The following is a 12,488-nucleotide window of genomic DNA, read 5'->3' on the forward strand; positions in this document are numbered from 1 at the left end:
TAATCATGGTTTACTGACAGGATCCCACAGAACTCATTGTCTTGTCTTATGGAACAAGCAACTTGACCAAGTCCATGTTCAACCAGCTCTTTCAGATTGGCATCTGTAAGTAATGACTTTGTTGAGTGAATGTAAGTTTAACCACCTTTACTTTTGTATTACTATTTTAATCCACCCTGTGGATATTGATCATTAACATTGTCCCCCCCCCCACACACACACACCTTTTAATTTAAGTGATTTTTAAAATTGTTTTTGTCATTAATGTATTTTAATAAATTGTTTAAAAAGAAAAAAAGAATAAAAGTCAGTTTTTTTTCTTGGTTTTTTTTATTTATTTTTTTTATTAAGAGATATATATTACAAGAAAGTCACCACACAAATATGAGAAATATGGGGGTAGAGCAAAACCCCTCATACAAAATACCTGAAAATCTCAGATGTGTTTTTATGCTAGCTTCTCTATTTGAATTGGGGCACTCATTTTAACATGTCTGCTAAACAAAATAAATCACACAAAAGCACACCAACATGCAATTGCTGTATGAACATGACGATAAAAAAAAATAACAATAAAAAGAGATAAATTATAAGGATGTTCTTAAGTTGTATACTTTGTTTACACTGGCAAAGTATGATAGCTTGGCTCAGGTGGAGTAGTGGGTCATCTACTAGTTTGGAGGTTAGTGAATTTATCATTGGTTTCTCCACATGCTATAGGATCCTTGAAAGATATGCTGAACGCCAAGTTGTTCCCTATGTATCCATCAGATCTTGAATATATGTGAATGCTGTCCATAGATAAAAGCAATGTATGTACACTACACTGCCAAAAGTATTTACTCATCCATTCAAATCATTGAATTCTGATGTTCCAATCACTTTCGTGGCCAGTTGTTAGTGGATGTTGAGGCACATGGTGCACAGAGGTCACTGACTGTGAGTCAATCACTACAGTAGTGTAACGCACACTGCTAGAACGCATGCAAACACGTTACTGGAGTGACAAAACTTCTGTGGTAATCCAGTGGACTAGTCTGCATTTGGTGGTTGCCATGAGAAGAGTACTTGTCTGACTGCATTGTGTCAAGTGTAAAGCTTGCTGGAGTCACATGCTTTAAAATCTTCATGGCTTGGACTTGTTTTTCAGGAGCTGAACTCAGCCCCTTAGTTTCAATGGAAATAAATCTTAATACTTCAGTATACCAAGACATTTTGGACAATTTCATGCTCCCAACTTTCTGGGAACAGTTTGGAGCTAGTCCCTTCCTGTTCCAATATGGCTGTGCACCAGTGCACAAAGCAAGATCCATAAAGCCATGGATGAGTTAGTTTGGTGTGGAGGAACTCGACTGGTCTGCACAGAGTCCTGACCTAAACCTGACGGAACATCTTTGGGATGAATTAGAGCGGAGACTTCAAGCCAGGGATTCTCATCCAACATCAATGCTTGACCTTACAAATGTGCATGTTGAAGAATGGTAAATAATTCCAATAAACATACTCCTAAACCTGTGGAAAGTTATAGCTGTTATAGTTGCAAAGGCTGGGCCAACATCATATTAAACCCTATGGATTAAGAATAGGATGTCACTCAAGTTCATATGGGTGTAAAGGCAAATACTTTTGGCAATATAGTGTATGTGTATGTGATTGGGTGGATCAGACTAGTAGGATGTGTTTTGAGAGCTCAAAATAAGTCGGATGGTGCTATACAAGTACCAGTCCTACGGTACCAGTCAGACAACAGCATGAACATAAAAGCTTGCATAAAGTAGTTTGTTTTAATCACTGACCTGCTGGCAGTGACAATGACACATTTTCATGTAAATGCTCCACATTTATTTTTTATTCTTCATAGGCTGTAAACAGATACTTCTCATTTTTTCTTCACCTCAGCGTAAAGTTCCTCTTGGCCATGAGCTCTCTGTGTCAAGCTGTTTTCTGGCTTGTTGACTTTCACCTGTGCGTACACCGTATCCTGCTGCTGTCCTCTGTCCTGCACTGAGTCAGAGGCTGCTTCATATCCCAGCCCAGAGAAGCCGATCTCTCCATAATGGATGTTTTCTTCCTCTTTTTCTGTGTTATTTGCTGGCCGTTCAACTAACTGCTCTTCCTGTGATTCAATCTATAAAAATAAGAAAAATAATATCTGTGATGTAGACCTGTTGAGTCCATTCTTAATCATGTTTTTAGAAATTTTAAAGCATGTGACTGTGGCTGTTATAGGAATACAGAAGTAAATATTCATGTAAATAGGCAGGTAAAGTGATTGGAAAAAAAAAATGTAGTATCTTCTTACCTGAGTGTGTTGTATAGTTTGACGCGTTGACTTTAAGCACCTGGACGACATAAGAGGCAATAAAATAAAATCTGTTTATGCTAAATATATGTGTGAGTAAATCTAGACTTGATGGGGAAAACAAAAAGAAAACATTTTATTGTGCAGCTAAAATATGAGTGACAAAATATCATGTTTCCTATTGTCATGTGTGATACTTGCCAAAGAAATATTGTCAAGCAAATCAGTAAGATGACCCCAGTGATTCCTCCAAGAAGTAGGCCCAGTGTGAAGTGATCATTCTGCTCTCCTGGTACAAGATTAATATGAAACACCAAGTCAAACATTGTATAATAATGTAGACATGGAAATACAGCCATTGCTAAAGTTTTTCCACATCCTCTTTAAGTTTCAGTGTAGCAATGTAACAGAAAAATAAGTAAAAGCATCCAGTCAAGAAGAAAAAGGTGTCAAGGTCTTTGGCTACAGACTGTGTTGCTTTTGATGAGGACCCAAATATAGACAAAACAAGGTGTGGAAGCAAGCTTAAATTTAACCAAGGGTGAGCAGTTTATTTAGGCTTAACACAAGATCACAAACTAAAGAGAAAACTAGAACGCAAAAGTAACCTAAACTGGAAAACTACAGTGAACCTAGAAAACTATGAAACCTGGAGAGACAAGGGAAGGTGACCACATGACCTGACAAAGAACGAGTGACAACTTACAACATAAATACAGAAGAGGGTGACGAGGGAAGAGGAAACAAACAGGGAACACAGCAGGGGTGAAGAAACATAATGACAAGACAGGAGGAAGCAAAACTAAAAACCGTGAACACAGGACACCACCCTATCAAAGTAAAACAGGAAACACTAAGACGCAGACTAAAAATACATGGCTAGACACCGGGCCAGGAGCAAAGAACACACAGGGGAATGAGAAAGACTGGAGAGACAAAGAGGGAAACAATTAAGAAAGACAAGACACAGGGAGTGTGTGAGAGAGAGAGGAAGGGTGCGAGTGACACTGGGGGGGGAGGGAGAGAGAGAGAGAGAGAGAGAGAGAGACACACAAGATGGGCTGGGGAGAAGATATATGATGCAGGAGGTTGACAGGGGAGACATGAAACATGAGTATGTGGGTAGTTCCCAAAGGGGAACACCTACATGACAGAAACATACATGAATCGCAAGACAAATTTTCACAGGATGCAGGGATGACAGAAACACAAAAGGAGCCTAACACAAGAAAGCATAACACAGGCAAACATGAAAAATTTAAGACACAGAGTCAACTGAACTTTAGGCTGACTGTAACACTAAAACTTAACCCGTCTTAAAAATATAAAAGTCACAAAACCCCAATAACCTCAAAGCTAAAGAATAGAAAACTAAAACATGACAACACAAAGAAATCACAAAACACAATAAAATCAAAATGCTGGGACAAATGACTCAGAGCCATGACAAAAGGGGAGAAAAGCAAGTCATCAGTTCTTAACAGCTCTGTTAAGAAAAACAAAAACAAAAACAAAATAAGGAAAAACAAAAATAAATAAACAAAGAGAAGACAACAGTACCTAAAGAAATAACAACAATAATAATAATAATAAATAAATGGTAAATGGCCTGCATTTATATAGCGCTTTACTCAGTCCCTAAGGACCCCAAAGCGCTTTACACTACATTCAGTCATTCACCCATTCACACACACATTCACACACTGGCAATGCTGTTGCCTACATTGTAGCCACAGCTGCCCTGGGGCACACTGACAGAGGCGAGGCTGCCGGACACTGGCGCCACCGGGCCCTCTGACCACCACCAGTAGGCAAACATGGGGTTAGTATCTAATAAATAAGACCATTTAAGGTGAAATAATAGTTTCAAGTCTAACACATGAACAACCACACATTGTAGGATAAAGTACAAGATTTGAACTTCATAAAGCTTAATGTACTTCCTTCTCAACTCACTTTTAAGGAATATGTCACAAAATGATTTTTTTTTTTTTTTAAAAACAGCTTTTGAAAATTAATGCTGAGTAACTTTACCTCCAACAGTCACATGAATCTCTGCTGATGTCTGATTACCCAGATCATTAGTGGCCACACAGTAATAAACTCCTCCATCTGTTACATTGAAGCTGTAAATCTCTCCTTCAGATACTTTCACAGCTCCATCTCTGCTCTTCTTGAACCAGGTGAAGCTGCTGACTGGAGGTTTGGCTCTGCTGGAGCAGGTCAGCTTCACCCAGCTGCCTGCTAACACCAAACCTGATGGACTGATGGATGCTGAGGTGTTTTGGGGAGCATCTGGAGAAACAAAAAAGAAAGAAATATCCCATAAACCATGTTGGTCTCCTGAAACTGTTACACGTGTCCCTGCTGCAACACACCTGAATAAAATTAGTAGGTCATTAGCAAGACTTGACTGCATGATGAGGTGGCAATCCCAACCCTACTCAAGTAAATTTAAGTAAAAGTGTTTGGAAAAATGTACTTCTAAAAGTAATTTTATTGCACCATGTTCATTCACTTGTGTGCTGCTGTAACATGAAACAAATGGCTGAATTGCCACCTCAGCATGCAGTCAAATTCTACAGAGTCTTGCTAATGACCTACTAATTTGATTCAGGTGTGTTGCATCAGGGACACATGGAAAGGTTTCAGGACATCGGCCCTCCAGGACTGCAGTTTGACACTTATGTCTTGAAGGATTCAGTTCAACAACAAACTCTGATTGTCTTACATGAAACACTGAGAGTCTCTTCTGTCTCTGCTGTCTTGGTGTCTTTTCCTTGGTTCACAGGATATCTGGCAGAGCAGCTGATCTTCTTTCCATCATGTGTGTCTGACAGAGTGATGGTCTGCTGGATTTTAGTTGTAAAGCTTACATTTATGTTTTCCTCTATTTTGCCTTGAGAGTCTTGTTGGAGATTCCAGGTGAGTTGAGGAGGGGAGTGTGGACAGGGAGTGAGAGCTGAGCAGGTTATAGTGACAGACTCCTTCTCCTTCAGATCACCTGGAATTGTAATATTGGGCCTCCAAGGAGAATCTGTGGTTTCACATACATATTCATTATAAAATCACACTGCTCTTTGCACCACTGATTAAAATCTGCAAACCTCATGCTTTCAAAACTTGTTCTAAATTCATACTTTGATTTATAAATGTAATCAAGTCCTGAACATAAAAGTGGAGCAGAAGTTATAATAAGAAACAATCTTCTGAGTGTCATCCTGGGACAATCACTACAACTTTAATACAAGATTTGCTCGACAGATATTGATTATAATCAAACAATAGATCAAAGACTACATAGTAAGTACTAAATGTTAGCTTAATATTAATGTAATATAATAACAAAAAAAATAAACAAACAAACACAGTATTACCTCTGACTGTTATTTGAAGAGGATCACAAGAAGCTGTCGCCTTGAATGTTTCACTCTCTACTCTGAAGAAGTATGTGTTTGTGTAGTTTGTGGTTAAATTAGAAAACAGAGTGGTGCAGTCTCTCTGACTCAGGTTCCCAGTAATACTCATTGGAGAGATGCTAACTGCTCCACTACTGTTGAAGATCACATTGTTTGGATTGTTGGCAAATTCAGGATTATTTTTAATCCACACTCCAAAGATTTCACTTTTGTTGTTAAATTTCTGTTCTTCTTTGGGTCTGAAGCTACATGGGATTTGCAAACAAGATCCATTCAGTGCTTCCAGCTGCTTTGGTGCAGTTATGAAGAGGTCTGCTTTATAGGAATAACCATTTAAAGCACCTGCAAATACAATTTAATGATTAATCCATTCACACATCAATATCAAACATAATAAGTATGTTTTTCTACTCCCAAACAAAAACTCTCATCTCTGATTAAAGTATTCTCTACACTTTAGTTAGTGTGAAAAAAAAAATTGTATTTGCATATTTTCATTTTAAATTAAACATTTAGGTGATATTCAGGAGATGACAGGAACATTTCCACCACCATCTGCTGTAAGATGGAAATCTTCATAATCAGAGTTTCAAAAACTGTCTATTGTAATGCTTGAAAGTGCCAGCAAAGTTTTTTGTTCCTTAGGTGTGTTAACATTTTGTACATAAAACATTTTAATTTAAAGTCAGTACAAAAAGTAGGTCTATGTTCACTCTGTTAGTAAATGAAGTTGACATTGTAAAATAACTCCAATAATGACTTTGAAATACTGAAATACTCACCTGAAACAAACAGTACAATCAGTAACATGCTGACTGTCTCCATGTTCACACACAGACTACTCTACTGCCTGGATTAAAAAAGACATCATTTCACGTATGGAGCTGTAACACTGTACTTAATATTTTTAAAGCAGTTTTGTCATAAAATTGTTCCTTTTTCAGTCATACAGTTCTTTTTTTTATTTTCTTGTAGGATTTTGCTTTAAAACATGTTGAAATATGAAAAATGTAACACAAAGCAGTTATTGTAAAACTTGAACATCAGTAAATAAAATTACTTTACATGTACCTGTCAGTGCAGTGAAAGAAATGTAAAAAGTTATTGAATAAAAGCAATAAAAAGTTTCCTTACCAAACAATCCCAAGTGTAGTTTTATTGTTTTACAGTTTCAGAAGAATTACAGTGAACTGTGTCGCCCAGCCGATGTTAGAAAGAAGGAAGTACAGAAAGAGAACTTGTTGTTTAAGAAAGTCCATTAAAGTCAGTTTGTCACAAAGCTGCTGGAGGCGTCACTCGATGCCTCTGAGAAAAACTCTTCAGTTCTGCTGATATCCTGTGATAGATAAGACTTCCTTAAAATACGGACACAGTGAAGTCAGTCTGCCACAAGCACTTATATTTACATGCATCTTTTAGCACATCTGCAGTGACTGCATCAGGACTTAAATTAATCACAAAGTGTGGGAAATGCACAGTAACAGTACAATTTGGTTGTTGAGCAGCAACACCAGGCATTTGATTTCTGGCTCATGAGTTTAGTTGTAGAAAAAACATATTTTATATCTGTGCTCAATAAACGTTAAGCCATTTTTAATTAAGCCATGTTTAATGAAGCCACAAATGTAAATTTGGATTTAGGAAATATTCATTAATATGATACATGAGAAATATAAGCTATTAAATCCCTCCATCTAATGAACTAACATGTATCTATAGATATAGATACATGTATAGATACACTAAATGACAAATTATTTCTAATTTTATTGGTCAAAATGCAAAACCCTAATCAGTCCATCTAGTAGATTTATTTGATAAAACATTACAGTACAAATATTACAAATTGTTCATCTGAATTAGTTTATTCCCAAAATCAGATCTCAGTCTTAATGATCGTTTAAGTGGTCCAGTCCACTTAAGATCAAAATGGGCTATATGTGGCCTGGAGGTAAAATGAGTTTGACACCCCTCATGTAGAGTTCTTCATGGAATGGGTTTCCATGCTCAAGTAGCTTCATCATTACATCACCAAGCACAATGTAAAGCATGGACTACAGTGGCATAAAGCAAAGCAGCACTGGACTCAGTGCAGTGGAGACGTGTTCACTGGAGTGATGACCTCTGACATCAGGATTTGCTCATTCAGTGCTGTTCCCCTTGTATTGTAGCCTGTTGATATCCAGCTTTAATAGTAGCTTCCTGTTGTTGATGGCAGATCACTGAGCTAACAGGTGCTTTATAGTCAGGGTGGAAGCTGGTCTTCTGCTCAATCACACGTCTCACATGTGTTACACGTCACACATGTCATTGGTTCTGCTATTATAGTACAGATACAGTGACTTAAAATGGACAGCAGATCTGTGATGGGCCCCTAGCTGGGCCTTGGCTGGTCTTAGGGCTTGATAGCATCTCTTCTATTCACATCAAAAAACAACTCAGTCTGAAACTAAGAACATGTATTCTTCAGTGTGATCTATGTGTACAGTACAGTTGTAAATTTTATGAAGTTTCAATTCACACTTATCCATAAACGACCCAAAGTTCTTCACAAAGAAAAATAAAACAGGTTATTGGAGTATTTTATAGATTTATTGTCAATTAAAGACTCAAATACTCTTTGCATAAACACTACTAAGAACACTTGTTGTAACACTCACAGTGCAGCTCTGGTGCAGCCTACTTCTGACTTATTCAATTTGATTGATCAGCCAGGAAGCCAAGAACGCACACATGCACTGGTTTATGACAAAAGAAGTACAGCAGACCTTTCAAAAATTGCAAGAACAATGGAAAACCTGCATCTAATTTATTATGAAATTGTTGCTCTACACATACTAATTTGACAAAGACATACTTTGGTTCCTCTATTTTGTGGTGTTTTTTTGAGATTGTAGAATAAAACGAAACAGAACTACAATAAAACATATGAACAGTCAGTCTTGTCCTTCCTGATTATGTTCTGCAAAAGAGGAAGTCACTGTGACAGTCTAAATCTTCACCCTCAAATATTCTTTTTTCTGTCACTCACTCAAAGCTTGTAAGTTCAACCTTTTATGGAGTGAAGAAATTTCAGCACAAGTAAACAACAGGTACAAAGTCCATGGTGTTTAGGAAAGTGCAGTTTTCTTGGATGCAAAGTAAAATATGTTCTTATGAATTAAGTCCATAAGAACGAGAAATTCAGTGGCCCAGTGACAGATTCACAGCCTCTGTCTCACTCTATCTCCCCCTATTCTAGCTGTGGTAGGCTCCACTGCCCAGCTGGCTGCATTCAACAATTAAACTTCCAGTGTTAAAGCTGAAGAGAAAAACTTCAGTCTTTTGTGTACATCAGCTTCAGTGCAACCAGTGCAACCTATATACTTTAGCAAAAATGAAAGTTTTAAGCCTAATCTTAAAAGTAGAAATAGTGTCTATGTCTCAAATTCAAACTGGAAGCTGGTTCCACAGAAGAGGAGCCTGAAAACTGAAGGCTCTTTTAATAGTCACACTGTATCAGCAGTAATCTATTTTACATGTAGTTGTGAAGCGATATATAAAAAAGTAATAAAAGCAGTAGTTACTTAAACTGAATTAGGCAGGTGCATAAATTTGGGCACCCCAACAGAAAAACTGCATCAATATTTAGTAGATCCTCCTTTTGCAGAAATAACAGCCTCTAAACGTTTCCTATAGCTTCCAATGAGAGTTTGGATTCTGGTTGAAGGTATTTTGGACCATTCTTCCTTATAAAACATCTTCAGTTCAGTCAGGTATGATGGTTTCCCGCTTTGAGTCACACCATAGATTTTCAATAATATTCAGGTCTGGGGACTGAGATGGCCATTCCAGAACATTGTACTTATTCCTCTGCATGAATGCCTTAGTAGATTTTGAGCAGTGTTTAGGGTCGTTGTCTTGTGAAATATCCAGCTCCGGCGCAACTTCAACTTTGTCACTGATTCTTGAACATTGTTCTCAAGAATCTTCTGATATTGACTGGAATCCATGCAACTTTAACAAGATTCCCAGTACCTGCACTTGCCACACAGCCCCACAGCATGATGGGACCGCCACCAAATTTTACCGTGGGTAGCAAGTGTTTCTCTTGGAATGTTGAGTTCTATTTCCGCCATTCATACCGCCTCTTGTTATGTTCAAATAACTCATTTTTAGTTTCATCAGTCCACAGCACCTTATTTCAAAATGAAGCTGGCTTGAGGTATGCTAAAGCTCCAAATGTGCTTTAGCATACCTCAAGTGATTCTGTTTGTGGCATGTGCACAGAAAGGGCTTCTTCTGCATTACTCTCCCATACAGCATCTCCTTGTGCAAAGTGCATTGAATAGTTGAACGATGCACAGAGACACCATCTGCAGCATGATGATGCTGTAGGTCTTTGGAGCTGGTCTGTAGGTTGACTGTGACTGTTCTCACCATCTTTCACCTCTGCTTATCTGAGATTTTGCTTGGCCTGCACTTCGGGCCTTAACCAGAACTGTGCCTGTAGTCTTCCATTTTCCTCACTATGTTCCTCACAGTGGAAACTGACAGCTGAAATCTCTGAGGTAGCTGAGGTAGTCTTTAGGAGCATCTGGAGAAAAAAAGAATATCCCATAGATCAAACTCTGACTGTCACCACTCACACTGATCAGTGCGCTCACAAGCATTATGATTCCTACAGTCTTCACTATAGTGTAGACACCAACCAGGTTTCTGATGGACTGATGGATGCTGATGTGTCTTTAGGAGCATCTGGAGAAAAAGATAATCACAGAAATCACCATTATTCATTCCAAACAGCTGACTTCCAAATAAATCAAATGATATGTTGACAGGATCCAACAACAAACTCTGATTGTCTTACATGAAACACTGAGAGTCTCTTCTGTCTCTGCTGTCTTGGTGTCTTTTCCTTGGTTCACAGGATATCTGGAAGAGCAGCTGATCTTCTTTCCATCATGTGTGTCTGACAGAGTGATGGTCTGCTGGATTTTAGTTGTAAAGCTTCCATCTGTGTTTTCCTCTATTTTGTTGTGAGAGTCTTGTTGGAGATTCCAGGTGAGTTGAGGAGGGGAGTGTGGACAGGGAGTGAGAGCTGAGCAGGTTATAGTGACAGACTCCTTCTCCTTCAGATCACCTGGGATTGTAATATTGGGCCTCCAAGGAGAATCTGTGGTTTCACATCTCAAACATATTAACACTAAAGAAATGTATATTACATACATGCAGTTTGAACTACTATGGATTCTCAGTTTTGCTGAAACAAACTAAAACTGATGTACAAATGGATTAAAACTTCTTTAAAAAAAATAACAATAACAGTTTCCTGCTTTAACCCATAGTATGTTCTTTTATAAATGATTTTTTTTACATGTCTGCATTCATTAAAGAGAGCGAGTATCAGAACAAAGGTATGTATAATTCAATTAAAATAAATCGATTAAAAACTTCAGTCTGTGTAGTTTATGGTTAAATTAGTAAACAGAGTGGTGCAGTCTCTCTGACTCAGGTTCCCAGTAATGCTCATTGGATAGATGCTAACTGCTCCACTACTGTTGAAGATCACATTGTTTGGATTTCTGCCAAAGTCAGCGTTATTTTTAATCGACACTCCAAAGATTTTTCTTTCTCTGTTAAATTTCTGTTCGTCTTTGGGTGTGAAGTTACATGAGATATGCAAACAAGATCCACTCAGTGCTTTCGTCTGCTTTGGTGCAGTCATGTAGAGTTTTATCCAGTCAGGATAATCAGCCATAGCACCTGTAAATACAGTGTCATTATTAACAAATGCTGTCCTTTCCTCTGCTTTTCACTGTTTGTAAAGTGTTTAAATTGTCTTTTAATAATTGAACAATCAGCTCACCTGAAACAAAGGGAACAATCAGTAAAATGCTGACTGTCACCATCTTCACACACAGAAACTCGTTCCTGAAATCATTCAAAAAAATAATAAAATCAACACAAAGTTAATGATAATGATTTAGTTATTATTATTTACATTTGTGGAGGTGTGTGCTTTGAAAACAGCTGAAATATAAAAACAATAATGTAACAAAGTTTAAGATTAAAGCAGAAGTTTATAAAATTACACGATGTGTCAGTCAGTTCACTGAAAGAAAAGAACAAAAGTTTAGTTTATAAAGTTAATGAATAAAAGCAGTAAAATGTTTCCTTACCCCACATTACATTTGATGATTGTCTTATGAGTGAAATGAAGCAGCCATTAGCAGAACTACTATAAACTGTAAAATACAAATTGTCATTGAGGAAGGACATGTGTGGTCGCAAATTTTGAAGCCATTCTGATAACCTTCTCCCACCAACGATGTGGAGATCCAAATCCAATTAAAATCAAGACACTCAAAAAGATGCTCTGTAAAAGAGTAGAATTCTTGGAACAGAGTTTAATACACTGAATCATATGAACAGCAGGAAAAATACATACAGACATTTAGCAAGAGAATTACATAGCAGAAAGCAAGCAAAGCAAAACCCCGGGGTGTACAGCCTTCAGCACAGACAGTAGAGCAACACAGAGACGGACAGGAAGCAGCAGCAGGAGGAAAAGAGCACTGGGGGCGTCCTCTGGTCCCCTAATATAGGGACCAGTATCCCCGCCCCCTGCTGCTGGGTAACTTTCCCACACGCCCAGCACAGCTGCTGGGGTCAGGTAGCGGCCAAGGTCTTGGCCAAAGGCCAGTCAGGACTTTGACTACCCCTTGCTCTGGCTTATCACAATAGGTCATGACATGGTCAAAGGTCACACATTAATCCTAAATATT

At 38.0% G+C, this 12,488-nt stretch overlaps 1 protein-coding gene across 1 annotated transcript; it reads right to left on the bottom strand.

Moving 5' to 3' along the window:
• Window positions 1-324: 324 nt before the first annotated feature.
• On the bottom strand, window positions 325-12,099 carry LOC116333219 (sialic acid-binding Ig-like lectin 7). Its single transcript, XM_039617844.1, has 11 exons — window positions 11,883-12,099; window positions 11,570-11,634; window positions 10,571-11,466; window positions 10,413-10,458; window positions 6,504-10,297; window positions 5,680-6,063; window positions 5,034-5,339; window positions 4,337-4,597; window positions 2,504-2,591; window positions 2,303-2,342; window positions 325-2,128 (listed from the first exon to the last, which is right to left on the bottom strand). The coding sequence occupies exons 5-11, from the start codon at window positions 6,544-6,546 to the stop codon at window positions 1,880-1,882; spliced, it is 1,371 nt and encodes a 456-aa protein (XP_039473778.1). The 5' UTR covers window positions 6,547-10,297; window positions 10,413-10,458; window positions 10,571-11,466; window positions 11,570-11,634; window positions 11,883-12,099; the 3' UTR covers window positions 325-1,879.
• Window positions 12,100-12,488: the final 389 nt, after the last annotated feature.

The sequence above is a fragment of the Oreochromis aureus genome, linkage group 9 (assembly GCF_013358895.1).
Source record: "Oreochromis aureus strain Israel breed Guangdong linkage group 9, ZZ_aureus, whole genome shotgun sequence".
In the NCBI taxonomy this organism is placed as follows: Eukaryota; Metazoa; Chordata; class Actinopteri; order Cichliformes; family Cichlidae; genus Oreochromis; species Oreochromis aureus.

What these genes read in the sequence shown, in the direction of transcription:
- LOC116333219 (XM_039617844.1), bottom strand. Translation starts at nt 6,546, where the DNA reads ATGGAGACAGTCAGCATGTTACTGATTGTACTGTTTGTTTCAG. An exon ending in GATTGTACTGTTTGTTTCAG is followed by an intron (nt 6,064 to 6,503) that starts GTGAGTATTTCA and finishes TTGTATTTGCAG; the next exon opens with GTGCTTTAAATGGTTATTCC. An exon ending in GATTCATGTGACTGTTGGAG is followed by an intron (nt 2,592 to 4,336) that starts GTAAAGTTACTC and finishes ATCTTGTACCAG; the next exon opens with GAGAGCAGAATGATCACTTC.